We start from the raw sequence: 25,433 nt of genomic DNA on the forward strand, positions 1-25,433 counted from the left end.
GCTGCCCCCTACACATAACCAGCGCCAGCCATGTGCCTTCTGATAATGCTGAAGGCAACTGTTTCTCTACGAAACACCTTAAAATAATTTTTTAATTATTACAAAAAGGAAGCCAGCCAACACATACAGCCACCACTTCCCCTAGATAATACTAATCAGCAAATATAAGAGTCTGATAGATTTTCACCAAGGGAGACAATTTTAATACTAGTTTACATGTATTGTTTTACTGTGTGATAAGCACTGTTTCAAGATCTTGATACAAATTAAGTCATTCTACCTTCATAAAAACTATGAGGTAGAAGTGATCATCACTGTTTCACAAACAACAGACTGGGGCACAGGATGGTTGGATAACTTGTCAGAGATCCTACAGCAAGTAACTTTTACAGCTAGGATCTAGACTCTGCATTATGTTGCTGGTGAAAATCTGGGTTAACAAAAATGTTTAATTATTATAGCAGACAGATGTAGCAAAATGATGGGGAAAAAAGAGACTGAAATTAATTTTCATTCTGGTATCCCTCATCCTAGGAATCATTTGTATTTGTTTGTTGTTTTGAAATGATGTCTAACACAGGCAATCATGGGACACTTGCCATGTCCCCTCTCTGCAGTTAGGGGCAAATAGATCTAAAGTTAAGTTAGGGAGAGAAACAAATAGGAATGGAGAGTGAAATAAATGCCATTCAGCATGGTAAACCTAGCTCAATTTTCATGATAAGATTTATCAAAATGGTTCTCATTCAGCATGATTAAGGTACAAAAAAATACATGGAAAAATTTTAAAAAGTTTTATGACAGCATTTGAATTTGGACACATAAGGAAATATAAGACTTGCTCTATTGTGAAAAGACTCAATTGTTGAACTTTGGCTTGAGTGAGAACACTGGGGCATGTTCATCAAACAATACCTAACCTTTTCTCTCAAGAGAACTCATCTCACTTGGGTCCACCTTAGATGTGGCCAGGAGTGGTGGTATACCAGGGCTAACCAGCAGGGACCAGCCCCTGCCACACAGACATCTGTTGAAGGATTTTTAGGGAGTCGATGCTGCAACAGCTCTGAGAGAGTAAGATGGCCCTAGATGACTGGCCATTCCAAGAAATAGAGTATGCCAGAGGCAGACAGCACTTGGCGACCCCAGGGCTCACATTCTGGGGAACCGGAGGACTCATGACCTCATCATTCAGTAGATGACCCTCACCTTCTGCAGAGAAAGTAACACATTCCAGCATCCTGCTCAAAGGATATTTGTTCAAGATGACTAAACCATTCCACAAGACCTGCAATCTTCAAGAAACAGGCCAACTGAATCTCAAAACCATATTTAAAAACTAGTACACGGGTTGAACGAGTATACGAGCACAAATCTGGTCGTGCTGCCGCACAATCTATTACCTGCCCTGGAGGCTATCACTAGTCTTTTATAAGGGATCTCCAATTCTTAAAAATAGCAATAGAGGTATAATAACATGAGTGTAAGCAGGCAGAAGAGCTATCCTAGTTCCCCATCTACAGCTGGGCCTTCGTATCCACAGCATCCTTCTCTACAGATTCAACCAACTGAGGATTGAAAATATACACTTAATTCTAGAAAGTTCCAAAAAGCAATACTGGAATTTGCCACAGGCTGGCAACTATTTGCGTAGCTTTTAGGTATTACACATTGTATTAGGTATTATAAGTAACCTAGAGATGACTTGAAGAATATGAGGACGTGCATACGTCACACACAAATACGAAGCCATTTCATATAAGAGCCTTGAGCATTCACTGACTTTGGTATCCACGGGGGTCCTGAATCAAGTCTGTGCAGGTTCCCATTGCCACTACATGGTGTCAGAGAGGACAGTGAATATAATAACTCCGCTAGCCTAAACAAAAGCAAACAAAAACTGTTTGGACATGATGCAGAGTGCAAGTTTATGCTAGTCGTACGTGACTGTTAAACGCCTGCTCTTCTCACAAGAAGATAAGAGTAAGCAACATAGTGACTGGTTTTTGTTGTTGTTGTTCATCACTGTGTGTTCACCCTTCCCATCCCACAGTGCCTGGCACACTGTAGGTGCTATCTAGGTTTTCTTTTTTAAAACTGGCTGAAGAAACAACTTTTTTTCCCTCTATTTTTTTGGCCACGCAGCATGAGGAATTTTAGTTCCCTGAGCAGGGATTGAACCTATGCCCCCTGCAGTGGAAATGTGGTGTCTTAATCACTGGACCACAAGGAAGTCCCAAAGAAGAGCTTTATTTACTTTTTTTTTTTTTTAAAGATTTGACCTTCCTCTTGTTCTGTGCCTAAACTCAGTTAACTTAGATTCTTGCAACTCTAAATGCAGAGGTTCAGCTGACTCCATTTATGGGTTTGAGGTTCATGCTTCAGCTTCCACAAGTACCAGGAGTGGGGAAGAGACACTAGATGTGGAGCCACTTAAAAACAGATCTCAAAATTTCCCATGAAACCCTTCAACCAGTTCAGGCAAAGCTAAAGGCTTCCTTGGGTCCATCTAGCGATCACTCACCCTACTGATCTCTGCTCAACCCAATTTTGCATCCTCCTCCAAGATAACGTCTCTTCTCTCTAAAACACACTCACTTACCTGAACTGAACCTGAAGTGTGCTCTTATCATATGTGGTTGTCTGAGTTAGAAACCTTCACCCCACGCTGAAGGGGAAGGTTCACAGGGCCTCATCCTCACGGGCTGCATTCTAGATGCTTGGCCCTCGGGGAAAGGCCCAGCCCTGCACCGTGCTCTCTTAGGCTGGGGAGCGAAGCTCGTAACATCTTCTCAGAGTTGGCAAGAATGGGAAGGTGCTGTGTGTCCAGGGGCCAACCTCTGGACACACAGCCTAGCGTAGCACTGCTACAACTAGGCAGGTAACCAATCCTTACTGGAGGTTTCAGCAGGAAAAAGAGGGATAATGGCAGCGGTTTGGGGGACCAGAACTTCCTAGGCCACAAGAGTAATGCCAGGTCCCTGGTTCAAAAACGGTTCATTCTTTAGCAATTCTTGCAGCCTTTCATTTTGCAATACACTGTCATTCTATAAAGTCAATCCAAGTATGAATGAACACAATGAGCATTATAGGATTCATTTACCAAAAAAAAAAAAAAAAAGTCATAGTAAGAAAGCCAGAACAACCTACAGAGAGAGGATAAAAGCTTGAATTTTACATTTTGAAACATACTTGTTGGAAAAGGGTACTTTCCTTATTTTTCTTTTCATAAGATGATTTTAAAGTCATGTAAATATGCAAGACATAAAAATACAACATAACGAGATAAACAACCACATACTATACCTTAATTTCAGCAAATCATGTGCTGTCTGATAGGCTCTGGACCATTCTCTTTTTTCCTCAATGCAAAGTTACTTAAGAGCTGGTTTTCACATGGCTTTGCAGCAATTTTAACTTTTAATGAACCAACTCTTGTTAAGTTTTTCTTAACACATTTACTCAACTCCATGCTTGAAAGCTATGATTCATTTGATAACTGGAAAGCATGGGATTTTATTCTAAGATCAAACTCGAAGAATGATTCCAGTCTCATGGGCATACTGCTGCAGTCAAGCGTGATGCGTGAAGAGGCTGACATTCTGAACGTGGCTTCAAATCTCGGGAAGCACAAGGCTAGTGGAATACTATACTGCCGTGCTGTACTTAGTAACTCAGTCATGTCCGAGTCTTTGTGACCTCAATAGACTGCAGCCCACCAGGCTCCTCTGTCCACAGCAATTCTCCAGGCAAGAATACTGGAGTGGCTTGCCATGCCCTCCTCCAGGGGATCTTCCCAACCCAGGGATTGAAACCAGGTCTCCCACACTACAGGCGGATTCTTTATCATCTGAGCCACCAGGGAAAACCAAGAATACTGGAGTGGGTAGCCTATCCCTTCTCAAGGGGATCTTCCACACCCAGGAATCAAACTGGGGTCTCCTGCATTGCAGGTGGATTTTTTACCAGCTGAGCTATCAGAGCAGCTCAATGGAATATGAAGTAATCAGTCAAAAAGGCTGAACTTCATTGCTGATTTTTTTATCAATGCCAAAAAAATTTGCAATCATACAACAAAATCATAAAGACAGAAAAGAGTAGTCTCTATTTTACATAAAATGTAAGTCATATTCAAAAAATAAAATGCCAGATGGCAACTGTGATAGATCAATGGCAGAACTTTTGAGAGACACGCCCCAGGTTGAGGGTTTACTGACCAGTAACTGTTCATAATCCTCAAATGTGCCCAAGTGGGAGAAGCATGGGTCACCCTCACAAGAGGAAGACAAGGTGGGTGAGTCTGACTACCTCCTCAGTGAAGTAGCTGGTTAGCAGCAGAATCTTCATAAATGACAAATTTTTGTGTCCTTACCTTTAATTATCCAGTAGTATTCATTTTCATCTCTGAAAGAAAGGCTATCTTAACAGTAGTTTGGAATTCCAGACTCTTTTACCCACACTAAGTGGGAGATAATGCAATGATGAAATGATGATACATATTTCATTGATAGACAATACAGAAATGCATATATTTCGTTTTCTTGAGAGGGAGGGTGCTTACGGAATTCTGGGAGCATCCAATTTGTATTCATAACTTCATGTGAGTAAAATTCACATTTAAATAGACTATAATCTCTTAAGCTCAGAGTACAGTGAGATAAGTATGAAATTTTTAAATTTACCCTGGAACTTAAAATCTTCTAAGACTCCATGAAATAGAAACCCACACAATGACAACTTAAGAGTTAGCTGACTTTCTTAAAAGGTGGCTTCTTGCTCACCTAGTTGATAATAACAAACACAAGAGAATCCTTTAGCAATAAAAGGAAGTCTTTTCCCTGCCCCAGGCAAAGCTTTCCAGCCAAGCGCCTGTTTCTTTCGAATTCTAGGTTGACTACTACAGAACTGAAAGCCTCACCTGGAACTTCAGGAGAGAACCTTGCTGAGTGTCGGGATACAAAAAGTTTCAGTTCTTGATCCAGATTGCATTCAATCAGGTTTGTGTCCCATGATCGGATTCCTAAGGAAGGAAAGGAAGACAGATGACAGACCACCGGTTAGTCATTTCACTGTGGTTTGGAAAACATCACTGTAGCATTTCTCAGGCTTGCAGGAAGGGAGTGGAGACTCTTTCGCTGAAGAGCTTGGTGACCAGCAGTGGATGCCCACAAAATGGGAGGGCGGGGGAGGTCTCTCCACCAGGCCACAGGGGAAGGATAACTAGCAGTGTGGACTGAACTTCTGCCCCTCGTAACATGTAAATGCAGCTCTTCTGGAAGAGTAAAAGAAAACAGCTATTAGGGAAATGACAGGCTTTATTCCTGAGAGGGAGCAGAAAGGACAGGAAGATGGTGAGCTCCGTAGCAGTTAGGGGGCTACTAGACAATTGCTGGCTTTCCCATGGTCCACTTGTACGTGGCTAGAAAACGGAGAATGAGGGTGGGAAGTAGATATGGGCGCTGGCATTCAAGTCCACGTGTCTGTTTTTAAAGGTTTTCGCAGCGTGCATGTGCATTTTGTATGTGTATCTGGTTATTCTTCTTTACTCCTCCCATTTTTGACCTTGATTTCTCAGCCCCTGGATATCAATCAAACTGTGTGTGATCTTTGCTAAGAAGGCGGATCTGGCCTATCTGTCCTCCCAGGCGTTTACCTGACTAGCTTGGCAGACAGCTCTTTCATTCACAATTGTTAGTTGTCCCGCATTTTCTTATCCAGAGGCAAAGAGATGTGGCAACTTTTTATACTTTATAAACTTCTACAGAGTTGGGGGCCGTGAACTATCTATTCCCATAAAAGTTCACAAGGCTGGAAGCTGGGGTGAGGGGTGCTGATGCCCTACCTCCCTCCTCTCTCCTGACCTTCCAAAAGAGGGGGCTAGAGGGGAACCCAGAGAACAGCAGAGAAGGGAGGGCCAGGCAAAACTGAGGAATCACAGGACTCTGGAGTGTATTTTTATATCTTCCCAAATAGATGGCTCGTGGGAGAACCATTATGTAGACAGTATCCTTGACTCTACCCCTGCATGGAGCATCCTCAACCGCCAGAAACAAACCTCTGGAAGGGCAATCATTTATTCTCTATCTACTAAAGGCAGGAACTTGAACATGTAGGTGTATCACATAGGTGAACTATCTCTAAATAAACACTTGATCATTTAATCATTTTTGCTGGTCATTAGTCATGCATACAGACTTGGGAGTATAAATGGCAGTATTTTACTTAAACATACCTCTTAAATCCTTAAAGTATATCTGCATTTACCCCTATTTAAATCTTGTTCAGTTTTCCTATTCTGCAAAGAATCAATGTATATACACAAACTACAAAGATTCTGTAAACTGAAATATCTAAAATATCTTCAGATGATGCACCAAACACCTTTCTGAATTATGAGAAATATTTTCAAGCAGATGTGCATCCACTAAATAGAGGTAGATATTTCTCATACAATCCATGGGAAGGATTCAGGTGTGCAAGAGTTAACATTGCTAAAGAGAGGCTAAATTAGAAGGGAGAATTTTATGGGTCTCCCTGGAAACATTAACAGCCTCAGTTTGCATTTGTGCTAATGGAACACTTAGATTTTAACAAGAAAGGCATATGGTGATTTTGTGAATCTTTTTCATGCAGAATTGATAAAGAGGTTTCCTTTTTGTTCCACAGAAAGCTTGACAGGTGAAGAGGTCTGAATTCATTAAAATATTTGACTTCCACATGTATATTCTATATATTCAGCTAGCGTGGAAAATCATCAAGCCCTGTCTGAACTGCTTAATTGGAAATTGGTGACTGGATTATCTATGCTCCAGGTCTGAGCTCCACTTTGTCTTCTGGCTTGCCAAGTAGGGTCAATAAGTTAATAAGGAGACATACGTATTTAAATTAAATTCACACGATTTTTCTGCCTTTGTTCTAAGTAATGTCTAAATTGCTACATTATTTGAATGGCTTCATCTAGGGCTATACATAGACTTGTTCTAGATTGTTGTTTGCCATTGTTCCCTTGGCTTCAATTAACTTGTCATGACACAGGCAATTAAACGTTTGCTTTTTCTTTCATAAACTTCTGCTTCTATGATTTGCAATTTAAAAGTGGAAAAAGTATGAAACAGTAGAAAAACCATTCAGTAATTTTTAAGTTCCATTAGCAAACAACTGATAAAATGATTATTTCTCTTTTTTAGACTCCCAGTGAAATTAAAAATTCAGGTTCTCTTTTTCAAGGGAGCAATTTCCAGCCAAATTACATCTTAAGGATGCATAATCACTACTACCACTTATAAAATAAAGGTTACAATGGATTTACTGGTTATTTTAGTTGAAAAGGAAAATTTTGGAACCAGGCCACTTTCTATACCAATTTTAGAAAGAAAATACTGTGTAATTACTTTGTACCTTCTACTGGATAATGTTAGTAAAGGGAAATAGTACCTCTCAATGAAAGCTGTTACAGCATTCCGTTGGTTTATATATCTCCCCTTTGTGCCTAAGAGGAAACCAGCAGCGGACCTCTAAAGCTCATAGGACCAAAATAAAGTCTTCTTCGGCCCTTCTCACATTGACCCCTCCCTGAGTTCATGACTGGAGGGGACAGTGGGGTGCTGGTAAAGAGATTCCGAAGAGGCCTTCAGAAGGAGCTCTTCCTGGGCTCTGATGGGAAGTAGACAAGCCATGGAATTTTCTGGCCCTTTTTTTGACTATCCCCCCAAACGACGCCAGGTCAAGTTCTGCCCTGGGCCTTTGCTTCTCCAGCAAATCTCTGTCATGACTATGCCCTTACTGGCTTTCTCAGATGGGGGCAAAATAACTCCACCAGTTGGAGGAAATCAACCTGCACTTCCCTCTTTGCCCAGCCATCCCCCACATCATGAGGTATGAGGGAATCTTAGCTCCCCTACCAGGGATAGAACCTGTTACCCCCTGCATTGGAAGCATGGACTCTTAACCACTGGACCACTAGCAAGTCCTTACCTCTACTTTTTGAACTGGGCCCAGAGAGCACCTGCCACCCGTGGGCAGTTGGCCTATGGCGAGGCACCCTGAGAACTCCCCTGCATAAGCCGGGGCTGGAAGCTAGTACCATCTCTCTAGCCTGATGACCAGCGGGGAACAAAGGACCTTTCCATCTCAGTTCTGATTCCAGGGGGAGCAGTGCACAAAGGGAAGGCTAAGTGCACGTGAAGTTGACGGATGAAAGAAAGAGGGAAAAAAGGTGTGTGTGGCAGGCAGGTAGGGGGCAGGAAGCCCAGGACAAGTCAGGGTGAACCATAAGGAAGAGCCATGTCCTTTTACTTTATACAGGTTAGACTTCACCAAGTTTACTGCTGATGCCAGCATTTTATAGGATTATTTAATAAAAGCAACACTTGTTTTAAAAGCCTCTCATTTAAAGGCTAAAATCTATATCCTGAAAGAAACAACAGATAGAAAGCATGAGGAAACAGCCGTGCATTGCATGTTGAAATGGTACCCAGGTTCCATCTGTTACTGGGACCCATGACAAGTTGATTTTTTTCCATGAGCTTTAGTTGCTCCCTCTCAGAAATAGACTTTTGACTATTTTTTTGCCCAACTTCCTAAATTATTTAACTACAACCATAAAATTCTATTTGTAAAACTATATTAAATAGTGATTGAAGTCAGATTAGACTCATAAAGAAATAATTAAAACAAAGGAAATGCTAAATTCAATCAGGTTTTCTTTTTTAGAGAAAAATTTTCCTATTTTTTTCCCCTTGACCTAACCTTCAATTTGCTTATCCCCCTTTGTTTTAAGCCAACAAGTTGATGTTCATAATTTATGTGTTCTATGTAATGCAGGCAAGGGAGGCCCATCCTACACAGAGTTCATCATTTCAAAGCATTGATGATAAACAACTTAGGTCTTGGCTGGCATCTTACATTAGAAATAAGCAAAAGAAATGATTTATACTAAGTTATTTATTGGTGGTAAAAGTTGGAACTTATTTAAAAGGTACACCTTTACAGAAGATTAACAATGACTCATCAATTTAACGACCTTAAGTTTGGGGCCTGGCTTATATTTGGATCATAGAACTCTTTGAGTAGATAATACCAATTAAGCAGCGCAAGCAGAAATCCATCTGCCTTTTGATTTTGAAACGTATGAAGATGGATGGATATAGTAAATATATCATTCCTCAACATTTCTTTTCATTCCCATCACCCCGTTGTTTTCCTGTTAAAACAAAATGGAAACAAAGCCCTAACTCTTTCCTGGGTTCTTAATTCTCTTAACCAATGTAGACTGAAAGTATTCAATAAATGACAATGTAATTAGCAAAACTTACATCTAAAAATCCAGGGCAGTAGATGTTACACACATCTATCTTTCTGATGAACAAATCCTGCTGATTCCCAATGTTAACCAGAGGAAAGTTACACTCTAACAGCAAGTGAAACCAAACTGACACTTAGTGTTTTTTACATGTTTTAGTTTAAAAAATAAAATAAAACGAAGCAATGAAAACTTTTCACAAGGCTCTAGAATTCGTTTTGCAAAACATGAGTGTATGTAGTCTACATCCCAAAATAAACTGGAGGAGGGGAGACTCTGCTAAAAACGGGGATGACTGTTAAGTCTATGTTGGAGACTAATTAGGAAGGGGGCAAAGGAGGTGCCAAGGAGTGACAATGGTTTGGCATGGAGTCCTGCATAACTAACTAAATAAAGCTAGACCAGTCTGAGCAAAGACTGTTGTTTCAGACTTAAGAAATGACCAGACCCTACATTATGCATTTTGAATGAAGCTGAAGAAACGAATGATGGTCTTCTGTCCTTGTGTAACCAAGCAGGACCTTATGGGACATTCCTGGGACAGACCCCTCCCCTATACCCTCTGCTTTAGTTCCTCTCTGAAATACCTAGATATTAGTATCTGAAGTATATTTCCTGAGTTATTTTTCAGATGCTAAAATCACCATCAAATGGAAGAAATTAACTACTTGATGACCATCCGCACATAGTCCTCATTAACATAGTCTTGTGCTGTGCCTAGTCACTCAGTCATGTCCAACTCTTTGCAACCCCATGGACTGTACCCACCAGGCTCCTCTGTCCATGGGGATTTTCCAGGCAAGAATACTGGAATGTGTTGTCATGCCCTTCTTCAAGGGATCTCAACCCAGGGATCAAACCGAGCTCTCCTGCATTGTAGGCAGATTCTTTACCATCTAAGCCAGCAAGGAAGCCCAACGTAGTCTTGTTACCTCATCATCAATCTAATTCTCAATTAGAGAATGGTGCATGAGCTGATCACACACTCTGGGACACCCTCCCTTACACTGCCTTTAAAAATGCTTTGCTGAAACCCTTGGGGGATTTTGGGGGTCTTAAGCACGAGCTCCCCGTTCTCCTTACATCAGCATCTTACAATAATGCTGCACTTTCCTTCACCACAACCTGGGGTCAGTAAATTGGCTTTACTGCATGCAGGTGAGCTGCCTCAGTTTGATTCAGTAACACTAGGTTTCAAGAAGCATGTACTCAGCCTCCATGGTGGGCTGATTCAGGCCTATTGATGTACTTGCATTTCCGCCATCTTCCTACAGATTTATTTTCTAGGTTTCCCATAGAGCCTTAAATCATCAAATGGCAAAAATCCAAGTCCCTAGGGTCTCCAGACTCAGAGAGCCTCATCCGGATGAGAGGGGAGACAAGCAAGAGGGGCAGAAGATGAACCGCTTTCCCTGCGGAAAGGCTGCGGCACACAAGCAGGGCCGAGCCCCCGGAGCATCTCCATCTTGCTTCACACAACTGGTCCCATGGGCACCAGCCACCGCAGCCATGGTATCAGAGTGACCTCTGGAGGAGGAGGCCCTGCTGGAATCTGAGAGCTGAGGAAGCATCATATCAGGCCAGGGCAACAGCCAGCCTGCCCTGTTGCTAAGTCATCTCTGTCAGAAAAGCTACAGGAGCAGTATTTCCCCTTAGCACTGGAAGGCCCTGTGGTTTGAGCTGCATCCAAGACCCCAGGACCCAAGAGAGTTGATCTCCAGAGGAAAAGCAGCATCTGTTACTGTGCCTTAGGAAATGGCTTTGCTCATTCACTTGGTTGATTCTTAATGGGATCAATACTGCTATTTCAGAGTTCCCCGCAAAAAGCTGACTAAATCAGGGCACTAAAAAATCAGGAAGGCATGCTGACTGAAAAGGACACCTGAGAGGGTTTCTGGGGGTCCCAGGAATGTCCGTTTCTTGATCGGGATCAGGTATGTCTTTTTGTGAAAATTCACCAAGCTCCTCGTTTATGATTTGAGCCTTTCCCTCACTACATAATACATCAATAAATTTTAAAAAAGAAAAGGGGCAAGAAGACAAAATTGAACTCGATCACTAAGTTCCAGTAGCGTGAAAAATAGTCGAGACCACGTCACAGTGACCGATAACTTGGGTGAATCTAGTTTATCCTCAAACAGAAGCAGCTTCAATAAACCCCCTGAGAAATAGGGCACTAAAAGGGTGATCAGCAGAGTAACAAAGCAGGAAGATAATTACATGGAAGGTGATTGCTGAGCCACCTCCCTGCATGGGGTGCTGCCCACAAGTGGATGACTACTGCCTTTGTATAAAGGCAAGCTCTAGAAATTGCTCTTTGATCTTCCTGTGATGTTCGCCTGGCCTGCACTAACATCATGACGGGCCAAAAACCAGTGATGCTGCAGAGCCGGCATTCTGTCACTTATGAGTGGTGTGACCTTGAGCTGGTCTCCCTATCCTTCCTGCCCCTCTGGGCCCCCATCTCCAAAATGGGGATGAGGGTCCCTCTCCTCACACCACATCGGGTGCTTATGCACCTTTTATACATAGAAACACACCTGCTTTATTATTACTTCCCAGCAAAAGTGCTGACAAATAATATTTTTTTAAAAATCCAAAGTCATAGATTCATACAGCAGCCACACCCAAAGTCAGTACGTGTGAAATTTTCCAAGGAGAAAATGTGCAAATAAACTAAATTAGTACTGATCAAATTCAAAGGACTATAGTTTGACAAATGAAGGGTTATTAGATGCTCAAATGAGGCATTTCACTATTGACCTAGCCTATTCTTCCATTTTTTTTTTCCGAATAAAATAACAAGTCTGCTTTCTGCTCACATTTTTTTCTTTTTTTAAGCCAAAAAGTAACACCAGTGCTTTAAAGTTAAACAAAAGAACCAGGTCTGCAACTCGAGTCTCCACCCTGCAGCCTTTTGTTCTGGGCACAGGCGACCGTTTTCAAATGCAGAGGCAGACCACTAGAGTTTAATTTTTTTTCATCTAAAACAAGGTTTTCTCGCGTCTTTCATGGGGAGTGGGGGGCGGGCGTGGGGAACGAGGGCTGCGTGAACGCCCTTTGTCCGCCTCGGGCTGCCGTAGAGACCGCAGTGCGGACTGCACCACGCCCACCAGCCGGTGTCTCGGGGCAGACGCGCTTCAGCACCACCCCGAGAGAATAGAGCGCGGGCTGGGGTTGTGGAGGGACCCGCGACCTCGGTCAGGGAGAAGGGGAGGTCTGCGATGCCGGGGGGAAAGGGAAAGGCAGAGGACAGAGCTGCCCACCCGGGGACTTCGAGCGCAACAAAGCCGGGTTGAGGCAGACGAGAGGGCGCACAGCACCCCCAAGCACCGGCGGAACGCACGCCCGGCCGGCCGCGCCCAGTGGGGGCGCCGCAGTGTGGGGGGCAGGTGCATCGGGCGGGGGCACTGCGGCAGCCCGGGTGGGGCTGCGGGGCGGGTCGGTCCGCGCGCCCGAGTCTGCGCCCGCTGGACCCTTACGGCCCCGCCCAGGGTTTCCCAGCGAACCGCTATTCGGCCTCTGCAGAGCGCGCTCCTACTGCCCGCACCGGGCCAGGCGCCGGCTCTACCCACCACCCCACCCCCAAGCCATCACTCCCGAGGCAAAGACTTTTAAAAGGAGAAGCCCCACCCCGCAACTTGGGGGTCCCATTGTCCTTGCTGAAAGCTGCAACCGAGGCCCCAGGGGCAGTAGAGAGGCAGGCGCCGTCTGGGAACGAGGCACAGGCGGTTCTCCATCTCTGCGTCCCGGGGGGCGAGGGGAGGGGGGGCGGGGCGGGCGTGGCCCTAGGACTAGCCTAGTCATTCCGAGGGAAGAAAAGATGGAGCGGTTTTAAGCCAGCAAAGGCACTTCTCGGGGCTGAGGTGGTTGTGGCTAGAGGGATTCCCACGCGCGCCCTGACACATGGTACTTCAGCCTCGGGTCGGCTGACGATGGGCAATCCCAGCATTTTGCCGGGGGTGGGGGGCGATGAAAGAGGTAATTGCAACGTCCCCCCCCGCCCACACACACACCTTTGGTGTCCTGCGGTTGCGGCTTTACTGCAGCCTCTGCCCCTTTGACACCTGCATCTCATTTAGCGGGAGAGGCGGTAGCCAGCTGGAATCTGTAGACCCAGCCTGGTGACGGATCCCTCAAGGTTAGGAGACTCTCCCACTGGGTCGCAAATCTAATAATTTGCATTATTCTCCGAAATGAACCCAGGGGGGGAAGAAAAGGAATCTGGACAGAGTGCGGGAAGTGGCGGGGAAAGGCGTGGGTGTGGGGCGTGCCGGAGGAGAAAGGTGGCCGCCGTGCCCTGGGTGGGGTCGCGTTTGCGCGTCTCCTCGAACGCGTCCCCTGGGGACGCAGGGCCTCTTACCAAGCTCGATGTTGCCGATGGCGCGTCGCAGGTGCTCCTCGGTCACAATCTCGCCGACGACCACCAGCAGGTAGAATTTGCTGTCGAGGAAGCGATGCGACAGGCTGGGCGAGGTGGTCGCCGCTGGGTTGGCAATGCTGCCGGACGGCTCAGGCTCGGCGGCTTCCACCACCACGGTCGCCATCCTGCCGGCCCGTTAAGCCTCGGCGAAGTGCCCGGCTCCAGCCGCTCCGCTCGTCTGCGGCAGGAGAAAGGATTATATCCGAAGGTGCTGTCTCCGCTCCGCCCCCTGCGTCTCCCCTCCTCCTGGCGCTGTGCGCCGCCTCCCCCTCCGCCCTCTCCGAGAGCGCGAGGCGGAGAGGAGCCAGGAGTGAGAGAGGGAGGGGAGGCGGCGCCTCTTTTACATGGAAACTAGGCAGGGCGCCGGGGAGGAGGAGGAAGAGGAGGAGGGAAGGACCACCCGGCACATCCTCGCGGGGTGGCTGCCTCCGCTCTTCCAACCGTTGGCCCAGGGCTGATGTCATCTGCAGCAAATCATCTCGCCCGCGGCCCGGAAGCTGGAGGGCCGAGGTGTGCGGACAATGGTCAGGGCAGGGCCGCGAGTCAAGGGGCTGGAGGACTCGACGAGGGGAAAACACTCCCAACCTACACCCCCACCCACGGCCACTGCCGGCTCCAAACCCTCACCCCGCCTGTGCAGGAGAAGTGGATGGGTTTCCATTTTCAGAGTCGGGATATTTACCTTGTTCTAGGTGCACAGGCCAGGCCTCTACCTTGGGTGCCGTCTGCGATGAAGCCAGGTCTTCAGGGTCTGTGTTAGCACAGCTGACGTGGGGCTGAGGGTACCCCGCCCAGGAAGATGGAACCTGTCTTTTCTCTGATGTTGTGGATTTCAGAAGACATATTTACCAGTATTCACCACCTACACATGAAGAATACACCAAAAATGCAAAACCTCAGCTTCCCATTGTTCAGGCTTTGGAACTTCTGCAAGACCCACTGATGAAAAAGTACTGGCTTTGTAGTGCTCATGGGAAATGAGAAGAATACAGATCTATTATTCCAGATACAGATTTCTGGTCTTAATAATATGCTGAACAGATAGTATCAGGCATAACAATAAAGAGAAGATACTGTCTCTATCTAGCAGGATTATAGTGACTATAGTGTACTTTTCAGTTCCTTGGGGAACACACAAGCAAAATTATTTCATGCAACAGTGACGTCTTTTAAAATACATGTAGCATTGGGGATTTTATTGCCTTTGTCTATGTTTAGAAGAACTCATAAAAACGTTTAAAGGCAACCCATCTACAACCATTTCTCACAAACATATTGAATATAATGAATATAACTTATGTCCCAGGAAGGGAGTGGTGGTGGTGAAGAAGGAACAAAATGGTCAAACATGGTACTATCATAAAAGCCTGGAGAACTAGAGGCTTAGGAAAGAGGAATGAATGGAAACTAGAGCAGCCAATATAGTTTTAATACTAGACTGCATATAAATAAAAAAAAAAATCACCTGGATATACTAAAATTTCCAAAAAGCCTATTGTCTTAGCTGCTAACCACCCCGACTTATTGGTAATGTACGCTTTGCTCTTATCTCTTTCCTGAAACCCTGACATGGTTTTGGCCCCATCATATATGCCAGACTGATCAATGGGGACTAAAGTTACTGGTGAGCTGCTTTCACCAGTGATCAGTGACAATGAGTTTTCAAGTAAGATGGTAACAGAGCAAGTATTCAATTTCTGTTAGGTGAGGCCAACACCAAGGCCATAATAGGGGGAGGAGATGTAGTAAGGAGCAGTGTTTTCCGATTTCCGCCATTGAAATCAGTGTCAGCTAGTGATGGCTTTCCATTTTTCTGAACCATCTTTATTTTTCTTTATGTAACAGTTTTCATGAGCTCCATTTCTTTTCTTAAATTTATTTTAAATGAAATTACTGCTCTACAGGTGGAAACACTAATTACTATAAATACAAGGTATCCCTAAAATAAACATAATGAAAATAAGTACCATGACACAAATTCCTGCTATACACTATTGTTATTTGCTCAAGACTCTGACCCTGAGGTATACCCTAAGTTAAAAACAGAAAGTGTTAGAAAGGTATTGAAGACATTACTAGCACCTGAATTGTTTCCATTGTCATAACAGAAGATTGGATGAAAACATCAGAAGAGCTTTCCTACTGTGTGAATTAGTGCAATTACATACTATGACAATGAACCACTTAAGTCATTACCCACACTTTGAAAAAGAGACGAAATGGAAGAACACAGACTAGAGATGCTGACTACTACTGTCCAACTTTGTAACTTTGGGCAAGTGACTTATTCTTATCTTCAGTCTCTTCATCTATATACTGAGTAGAAGAATGCATTTTCAACAGTGTGAGTACCTCTGTAAAAGAAGAGTACATGATAAGAGTGTAAATGCCTAATACAGTGGCTGGAAGATAGTAAGCACTCAAGACATGATTGATGACCTGTTTAGACCAAGTTTCTTGGATAATAGAGTGAAAGCATCTTACAAAATGTGTAGGTGACATCACGTTGGGCACAACTACCAACACCTCTGGAACAAGAACTGAATGTTGACACTACAAACTAGAAAAGTAGTTGCTCCCATCCCTATCTCAAGAGAAAAAAGGTAACAGTTGTAAGGAGCAAGGGGAAAACTAACATATAAGAGTGCCGGTATTTACCTGCTGCCACTTGACGTTACCTGGGTATCCCAAAGGCCCCTCAGGCTCAACATGCTCCAAACCCAAATCATCTTTGACCTCCAAACCTGGTCCCCTCTCACTTTCCCTATTTCATCAAACATTATCACCACCTATCCTACAGTCAAACCAGAAACCCCACCGGCATCTCGGACACCTCGCAAACTTTAGCCCCATATACAATTTGGCATGGAGTCTGGTCAATTTTACCTCCTAAGTATCTCTTCAATCCTTCTACTTCTTTCGACTATACCCAACCTAGTCCAAGCTACCACCTTCATGAGAGGTAGTAGGGTATAGGTTAGAAATTGGGTTCTATATCACACTGCCTGCTTTCAAGTCCCAGCACCAAAGTTTGCTAGCTGTGTGACCTTGGGCAAGATGCTTAACCAGTCTGTGCCTTAATTTCGCCATTCACATCATAGAGATGAGTGCTCACCTCCCAGACAGGGGAACAGCTTAAATATGCAAAGTGCTTAAAATAGGACCATGCATATAATAAGTACTCAGTAAGGGTTAGCTGTTCCTTCTGTTACTATTTAACATGTTACTGTGGAAAATTTCAAACATGTATAAAAGCAGAGAGAATAGTATAAGAAACCTCTATGTACCCATCATTCTAATCAGATGATTTTTACAGTTTGTTTAAATCAAGATCCAAATGAGATCTATATGTTTTGATTGACTGGATATGTCTTAAATCTCTTAATCTATGTGTTCCTATTCTTTTTTTCCTTTAAAATTTCTTGTTGAATTATAGAAACATTTTTTCCGCAGAATTTCACAGTCCGATTTTTGCTGATTGACTCTGTTGTATTTAACATGTTCCTCCATCTCCTGAATTATCTGTATACTGATAGTTGAATGTAAATGCTTCATCAGTTTCAGGTTTTTTTTTTTCTTTTGCAATTATACCTCTTGGGTGATATTGTGTTCTTCCATCAGAAAGTACACAAAGACTGGCTGACCTTGTCCTGAGATCTTGGCAACCATTGATGATCATTACCTAGATCCTTAATTTCATTAAATGTCAGAAAATAATATTCTGATTTTATTATCCTTTCTTCATTTGACAGCTGGAAGACTTCTGTTAGGAGAAATATCACCCTCTCACTTGGTTAGCCTGAGGTACACTTATGGAGGAAGGAAAGGATAAACACATGATTCTTTCTCTTTATTTACTAATTTTGAAAATAACTCTTTCATCCATAACATCCTCCAATGGTGATTAATAACTTTTTGTATCATTAAGAATATAACTTGAAGTTATATTCATATTGATATTTTGATTCATATTAATATTACTCATATTGATATTTTAACTTTTCCATCATTGGGCAGTGATATGATGAGATATTTCCAGCTCACCTTGAATATAGCTGGCCTCAGAACATAGAATTAGCCACTTCTCTAATGAGGAACTAAGGTTCCTTAAGAGGGAAATGGTACCTAGAGACCATAGTCCTAATAATAGGAGTTGCTTGTTGCTACTACCTTAGTCATTGCTTCTAGATATTTTCAGTGAACAGAAATAGAAAATAACATTTTTTTCAAGATCAAATATAAGTTCATACCAATATTGCCATTTCAGGAAGGACTAGAGATTTTGCTTAACCTCAATTTTACATCTGCAATTCCTTTGTCTTACACCAAAAATTTCAGTTCTCAAAGACACCAAAGGTGATAGAATTAGACAAGCAGATAATTTCTCATTTCTGTATCTGGAAATACATACGAATTATACTCACAGTAATGCCGGGTCAAAATGGAACATTTTTCCCAACAATGATTATACATACGAATTATACTCACAGTAATGCCGGGTCAAAATGGAACATTTTTCCCAACAATGATTACTAAAGGCAATTCAAGTTTTTTGCAATTACTTTTTTCTTAGAATGTATCATACTAGAGAACCAAAATTCCCAGTTGCCAAAAACACAGAAATGTTTTTTGTTGTTGTTGTTTTATTTTATAATTTGTAGATCACACTCTCAGAATGACAATAAAAATTCTCCTAATATCAATGGGATTACTGAAAGCAATTTAGGATTTTTTTTTTTTTTTTTGCAATTTTCTTGTTATTAGATATATGCCACAGGGATACAGTTTTAAAGTCACTTGAATTAATTCCTTTTAATATATTATGCCACTAAATACATAGATAAGTTCCATTGTTACATTTTGTTTTCAGCTTTTATGAACTGATTTAAAATTTTTTCTCTTATTATAAGAGAGATGGACCATCTTTTCACATGTTTAAGGGTCTTCTGCATTTCATTGTCTATGAACTGTCTCCTTATACCCTTTGCCGATTTTTCTATTGTATGGTTCGTGTTTTTCTTATTGATTTGTGTGTATTCTTTTGCACATTAAGGAACTTTGCTTTTTTCTATAATATGATTTATAAATATCTTTTTATCAGTTTGACACTTGTTTTTTGACTCTATGTATTAAAGCCCTTGGCCGTGGAGAATATTTTTTATGTAGTTAAATTTAACAATTTTTTTCATTTATACTTTATGAGTCCTATGTTATATTTAGAATGGCCTTTGCTCTGAGATTATATAAGAAAAATTCTCCCAGGGATTTTCTAGAACTCTAAGACTTTATTCTTAATTATTTGGATTTATCCAGATAAAGACTGGGAGGTATATATCCACTTATTTTTCCTCAACTCCACAGCATTTTACTGAGAGAAGATTTTGCAGAATTTTATAATGACTTGGTAACCTCTCTTTCTTCCCAATAGATTCTGAGTATGTAACAGCAGAAAGTTTGATTTCACGCTTTTATTCCCTCATCTACCCTGACCTTTAACCCACTTCAACCTCAGCCCCAAGTTTTACCTAGCTACTGTATGACAAGTAAACAGTTCTTACTTATGCATTTCTTGATGGCTGGAGGTAGGATTCTGCCTGTGCTGAGGTAAGGCCTACCCAGGGAGTGGCTGAAAAGGAGGCTGGGAAGTTCTCGTCTGGTGCCTTTTCATTAAGCTCAGGCTCTTACCAATTACAAGCGCCAAGTGAGTCATACCAACACACGCAGAGGATGGCATCCTGAGGGGAACAGAATTATAGTGGAAATAGCCAAGGCTGCCTGGAGACAGAGCTCCTCAGCTGGCACTGCAGAAAAACCACCGGGCTCATAGCAAACAGCAAAGCAATAAGAAGCCGGCTTGCGCAGGTGGGAAGCTGCAGACAGACATAAATGCATACTCCCTTCCTGGGCCACAGGCAGAGACCCCTCCTCAGAGACAACTGTCGTCTCTACAGCTGGACCCAAGCAGCTTACGGTCAGGGAAGCCATGCCTCCCTGGCAGAGGTGCTCTGGGGTAGGGGTGAGCGGTGCTGTCTGTGGACTGTGGGGGAAACCTCCAGACGGCCCCAGGCCCACGAGAAGTGGCTCACGTGTCCTCTGCTGAACACCATCAGCTACGGCTGAGCACCCACAATCTGCCGCAGTGTTCTAGGCCCTAGGAGGGCACAGGGTTGGCTCCTGACTCAGGTCAGTCAGGAAAGGAACAAAGGAACACTCCGACGTGGTGAAAGGAAGCAGAAAGGAATGCTGTTGCTCTCTGTGTATTAGCTTAAGGCTACAGAACAAAGGAGAGAGTTAACCGTAGCATCCACTACCCTCCAAGCAGTCTCCTGTACAAAACGCATGCCCCCTTTCAGCATATGCGATAGGGTCACAGACTAAGAAGGTCCAGGTTGCTCAAAGGAACGTGAAGGGAGAAGAAGGCATCCAGATGGGACGACTAGAAAAACTCAGAAGGAGGTGGCAGGAGGCCTCCAGAAGCCTGTGAATGTGCTCAGCCTTGGGAGCTGGGAGGCCCTGAAGGCCACTTAGGAACAAAGCAGGTGGGGTGGGGGCAGTCAGCAGAATAATGCCCCCCACCACCAAAACATTCACATCTTAATTCCCAGAACGGTTGACTATATTACTTTTCCTGGCAAAAAAGACTTTGCAGATGGTGATTACGTTCAGAATTTTGAGATGGGGAGATGATCCTGAATTATCTCGGTGTGTAAATGCTCAGTCATGTCTGACTCTTTGTGACTCCATGCACTGTAGCCCGCCAGGCTCCTCTGTCCATGGAATTTTCCAGGCAAAAATATTGGAGCCATTTCCTTCTCCAGGGGATCTTCCCAACCCAGGGGTTGAACCTGGTTCTCTTGCGTCTCCTGCATTGGCAGAAGCATTCTTTACTGCTAGCGCCGCCTGGGAAGCCCAAGTGGGCCCAGTATAATCACAAAGGTCTTTATAAGAGGGAGACAGGAGTGTCTGAGTTAGAGAAGAAGATGTAATGATGGAAGAGAGATGTGATGAGGTGAGAGAGCAAGTGAGAGAGACAGTTTGAGATGTGAAGGTCTCTGCTAGTTTTGAAGATGGAGGAAGAGGACCACAAGCCAAGGAACATGGTAGCCTCTAGAAGCTGGAAAAGGCAAGGAAGTAGATTCTCCTCTTTGAGTCTCCAGAAGGAACGAACCTCTGCTTGACACCTTGATGTTAGGGCTTCTGACCCCTAAAGCTGTAAAATAATACGTGTGTGTTGTTTCAAGCCACTAAACTGGTGGTAATTGGTTAGCACAAGTAACACTGTGGGAACCTAACTCCTGGTGCCACGCCTGTCTGGAAGCTCCCATGGAGTCTGGCATCCTGCATGGTGGTGCCCCAGTCCTGCCCACGCTGTGGGCTGGCTCGTGGGGAGAACGGGGCTGCTTATGAAACTGTCTGACCCAGTATCACGATGTCTTCGTGCTTCTCAGAGAGTACAGTCAGGGTACACGGTGTTCACCCTCTAAAAGGTTAGAGCTGGACAAGAACACCTGAAAACCACTGGGATTTAAAATAGCAATACAATCAAAATTGCCCTTTGGAAAACCATGGGCCATCTCTCTCAAATCCCCAGTCAGCAAGTATCCAATTTCCCAATAGATGGTATTCAAGTTTTGCCATTTCTGAAAGGAGTTTGGTTCTGTTCAGAATTCCATTGTTGCTTATGGATTTGTTACTTCAGAGATGGGTTCTTTCTGTGTGTATGTATAAGAAGTTTTTAAAAGTGATAGGGGAAAAAGGTAAATTATACATAGACAAGCAGCACAAAAGAAAGTTTTCCAAGTTTTAATATCAGTGCAGAAAAGGGTTAACCCTTTATTAAGTCACTCATACATTCATTCAGTCAGCATGCCTTTAATAACCATCTACCATGTGCCAGATACTGTTGTAGATCCCCAGGAGGCCAGGATGAGAAAAGCATGCTTGGTCCCTACCTTCAGAGAGCTTACTTTCCAGATGGGAAGAAGTGCAGATACAAAAGTCCAGGGAAAGGAGAGAAATGGCATCTTAAACACTTTTTAGAGGATAAGGAAGGTTCCCTGGACAAAAGGCAGCTGAAAGAACTGTGAATGGCACAGGTTCAGTGTGGAGTGGGATGGCATCTTGAATGCCCTTGAATCACCGTGTCTTCATCCATACCAGGGAGTGAGAAGATGGACGTGACATAAGAAATATCCAACTGGCAGTAAATAGTGTGGAGAATCTGCCAGAACCAAAGGAGCATGGGATGCAAACCCGAGTCAAAACAGTCCGCATGTAACCCGGCATTTGTACTCCCTTCACGGTTTGTAGCAGGCTTCAGAAACATTGTCTCTCTGAATCTCCATGCTTCTGTTTTCCAGGATGCAAAGCTGTGGCGCAGGTAGGTCACTGGGACTACCACTAATAGATATTATTATAACCTGGGGCATCATGACTATACTGTCGTTTCGCAACCCTTTAAACCGAATGCCCTCCTGTGGCAAATACAAAAATCGACTGCTTTTTAAGCATTTGAAATTTCAAAATGTATTAATCATCAGGATTACAAATAAACCAAACCAAACCAAGGCGTAACTGTAAAAGAAGTTTCTGATTTGATCTGGAAAAGCATGTTACCTTAATCATGACAGTTGCATGAAACAGGGGCACACAGTGAGCAAGAGGGGACTACTTAGGTCAGGTTAACATTCTCAAGGCCAATGTGCTAATCTTTGAGCCACATGTGCTGCCCCCTGAGATTTTGATCCACCATTCCTCTCACCATCACCAGTGAGATGATTCCAATAAGTGATTACTGAGAGTGAGGAAGATAGACCAATATTTGGAATCTGACTTCTCATCCTAAAAAATAATTATTAAATATTCAATCATCATATTTGATGGAAAAATGTCATGTTACCTAAATATATATCATCTCTAGAAACTTCACTAACATTTTGTCCAAGTGTGGCATAGAGGTTAATCCTATGAGTTTATGTTAAGGTTGCCTGACTTCCATCCAACCCCACCTTTTATTAGCTGTGTGTATTAGACAAGCTACCTTACCTCTTTTTGTCTCAATTTGCCTGCCAATGCAGGAGACTCTGGAGATTCCGGTTCAATCCCTGGGTTGGGGACATACCCTAGAGGAGGAAATAGTAACCCACTCCGGTATTATTGCCCGGAAAATCCAATGGACGGAAGTTCCTGGTGAGCTACAGTCTATGGGGTCACGAAGAGTCGAACACAACTTAGTGACTGAGCACGCACACACCACAGTTTCAGAGTTGATCTTACTTTTAAATTACTTAGTTTTGCTGATTTGACGTATTTTTGTTGCTTTTTTGTTTTTTTAGGGCAGCCAGCAGCAGTGGAGAGGCCAAGGGGGGCCCTCCACTCCTGGGTAGCGGGCTGGCTTTTTTGGTTTGTTTTGATAATACCTTAAAGTATTGCTGTCGTTTAGTTGCTAAGTCATATCTGACTCTTTGCAACTCCATGGACTGGAGCCTGCCAGGCTCCTTTGATCAGAGGATGTCCTAGGCAGGAATACTGGAGTGGGTTGCCATTTCCTTCTCCAGGGGATCTTCCCAACCCAGAGATTGAACACATGTCTCCTGCATTGGCAGGCAGATTCTTTACCACTGAGCCACCTGGGAAGCCCTTCCTTAAAGTATAATACACTATAAAAAATGCCACAGTATAAACCACCCATGGTTGTATTATTTTGTCCTTTAAGATTCTGAGGAGCCACAAAACATAGACAAATAAACAAAACAATATGCAACATATAACGCAGAAGACATATGGATAAAGCAACCTGCAAGTAGACTAACAAACAGAAGCTAACTAAATATTTTCTGGAGTGCCCCAGAAATGTGTCTAAATAAATAGAGCCCTTCCAACAAGGTTTGTGAAGTGTAGCAATACAGCCTTGGCCACTGCATTTTCCTGACAGTGAATCCTAATTCTATAATACGTAACAGCAGCCTGCCAACCAAAGATGGCAGTCACGTGATTGCGGGTGGCTTTCTGTTCCAAGATACCAGTTATACTGAGCCTAACCTCTGAGCCAGAAATATTTGTTTCTGCTTCTTCTGAACTCCTACAAAAAAGAGAAAAATCTACTCTCAGAAGCTCTCTTCCAGCTCATGAATAACCCATAGGATAGACCAGGGGCTTTGAGTGTGAACATACGTCTTAGAGTTGCTGATTAACTGGTCTTCGGGACACACGCCTACCTTGGCTTCTGCCAAAACCTCACTCCTGGGGAAGTTTCCAGGGCATTTGATTGAAAGGCTTTCTTTAGTGTGATGTGAAGACAGTATTAGAGAGAACAGAAACGGAAAAACAGGAAACCATGACCATATGCAAAGAAGCCACCAAGATGTAGAGAAGCTGACATTACAATCTATGACTCTTATAGAGGAAATCACTGTTGGATATGATCCGAGCTCATGAGAGAACTACCACTGATCTGGATGAAAATAGTATTTCTAAAGAACATAAGACTTTAAACTTAAACATGTAATATTTCAAAATCAAATCAGACTTTAAAATTAATCTCTCATTAGAATTCTTTTAAACACAAAAAACTTTAAAAAATAGTCTGAATTTTGGCTTATGTTTAGAGACATTATGGAATGTAGATTATGACTTCTAATTAAATATTTGTGCCAATTTATTCAGGTGGTTCTTTTAAACTTTCCATAAATATTTACAGTATGCCAGAGACTATTTCCAGCTTTCCCACCTTTCTTAGGATTATGTGTCTTGAGAGAGTTCATCTTTAACCCTTCACTGTACATATATGCTTGTTTAACTGAAATGATGATATAAGCAAAACAGTCTTCTGGGTTAGGGCTAGGGGCTTCCCAGGTGGTGCAGTGGTTAAGAACCTGCCTGCCCTAGCAGAAGACCCAGGTTCAATCCCTGGGTCAGGAAGATGCCCTCGAGTAGGGAATGGCAACCCACTCCAGTATTCTGGCCTGGGAAATCCCATGGACAGAGGAGCCTGGTGGGCTACGGTCCATGGGGTCACAAAGAGTTGGAATATGACTGAGTGACTGAGGACAGCACATCCTGAAAGAGTTCATTTTTAATCCTTCACTGTACATAAATGCTCATTTTATTGAAATGATAATATAAGCAGAAGAGTCTAGGTTATCACAAACTAGTCTCTAGTTCCACAAAGTAACTTTGATATTCATAAATGAGCTATACTCTCACTTACTCTGGACCTTTGCAAAAGCTCCTCCTTCTATCCTGAACATCGTACCCCTCTTACTATGCCAACTTTTCACCCATCAAGTCCTAGCATACAGATAACCTTCTCAAGGGAGCTTTCCCTGACTCTCCAAGACTGGACTGGATCCTCTAGCCCCCCATGTTATCTTGTGTTTCTTCCTATCAGAGTCCTTAAAGTAGTAGGTTAGAATTAGTGACTTACAAGTCTGTGTCTTCTTCTTAGACCACTGGTTCTTTTTTAAAAAGTGATTTAATTAATTAATTAGTTTTTGGCTGTACTGGACCTTTGTTGCTGCCTGGGCTTTTCTCTAGAGGCAGCAAACAGGGGCTAATCTCTGGTTGTGGTGCACAGGTTTCTCATCACAGTGACTTCTCCTGATGCGGAGCCTGGGCTCTAGGGCACGCAGGCTTCACTAGCTGTGGCTCCCCAGCCCTAGAGCACAGGCTCCGTAGTTGTAGAACACGGGCTTAGTTGCTCCAAGGCAG

The 25,433-nt window shown here is 43.4% G+C and overlaps 1 protein-coding gene across 1 annotated transcript in view; it reads right to left on the bottom strand.

Annotated features, from left to right (window-relative positions):
* MAP1B (microtubule associated protein 1B) overlaps positions 1–13,918 on the bottom strand; it is a 93,108-nt gene extending 79,190 nt beyond the window's left edge. The window contains exons 1-2 of the mRNA NM_001206119.3: positions 13,665–13,918; positions 4,919–5,020 (exon numbers count right to left, since the gene is read on the bottom strand). Of these exons, the coding sequence (NP_001193048.2) occupies positions 4,919–5,020; positions 13,665–13,848 (286 nt within the window). The 5' untranslated portion in view covers positions 13,849–13,918. The remainder of the gene's footprint in view (positions 1–4,918; positions 5,021–13,664) is intronic.
* Between the last annotated feature and the right edge of the window lie 11,515 nt (positions 13,919–25,433).

This window comes from Bos taurus, chromosome 20 (genome assembly GCF_002263795.3).
Source record: "Bos taurus isolate L1 Dominette 01449 registration number 42190680 breed Hereford chromosome 20, ARS-UCD2.0, whole genome shotgun sequence".
Taxonomy (NCBI): Eukaryota; Metazoa; Chordata; class Mammalia; order Artiodactyla; family Bovidae; genus Bos; species Bos taurus.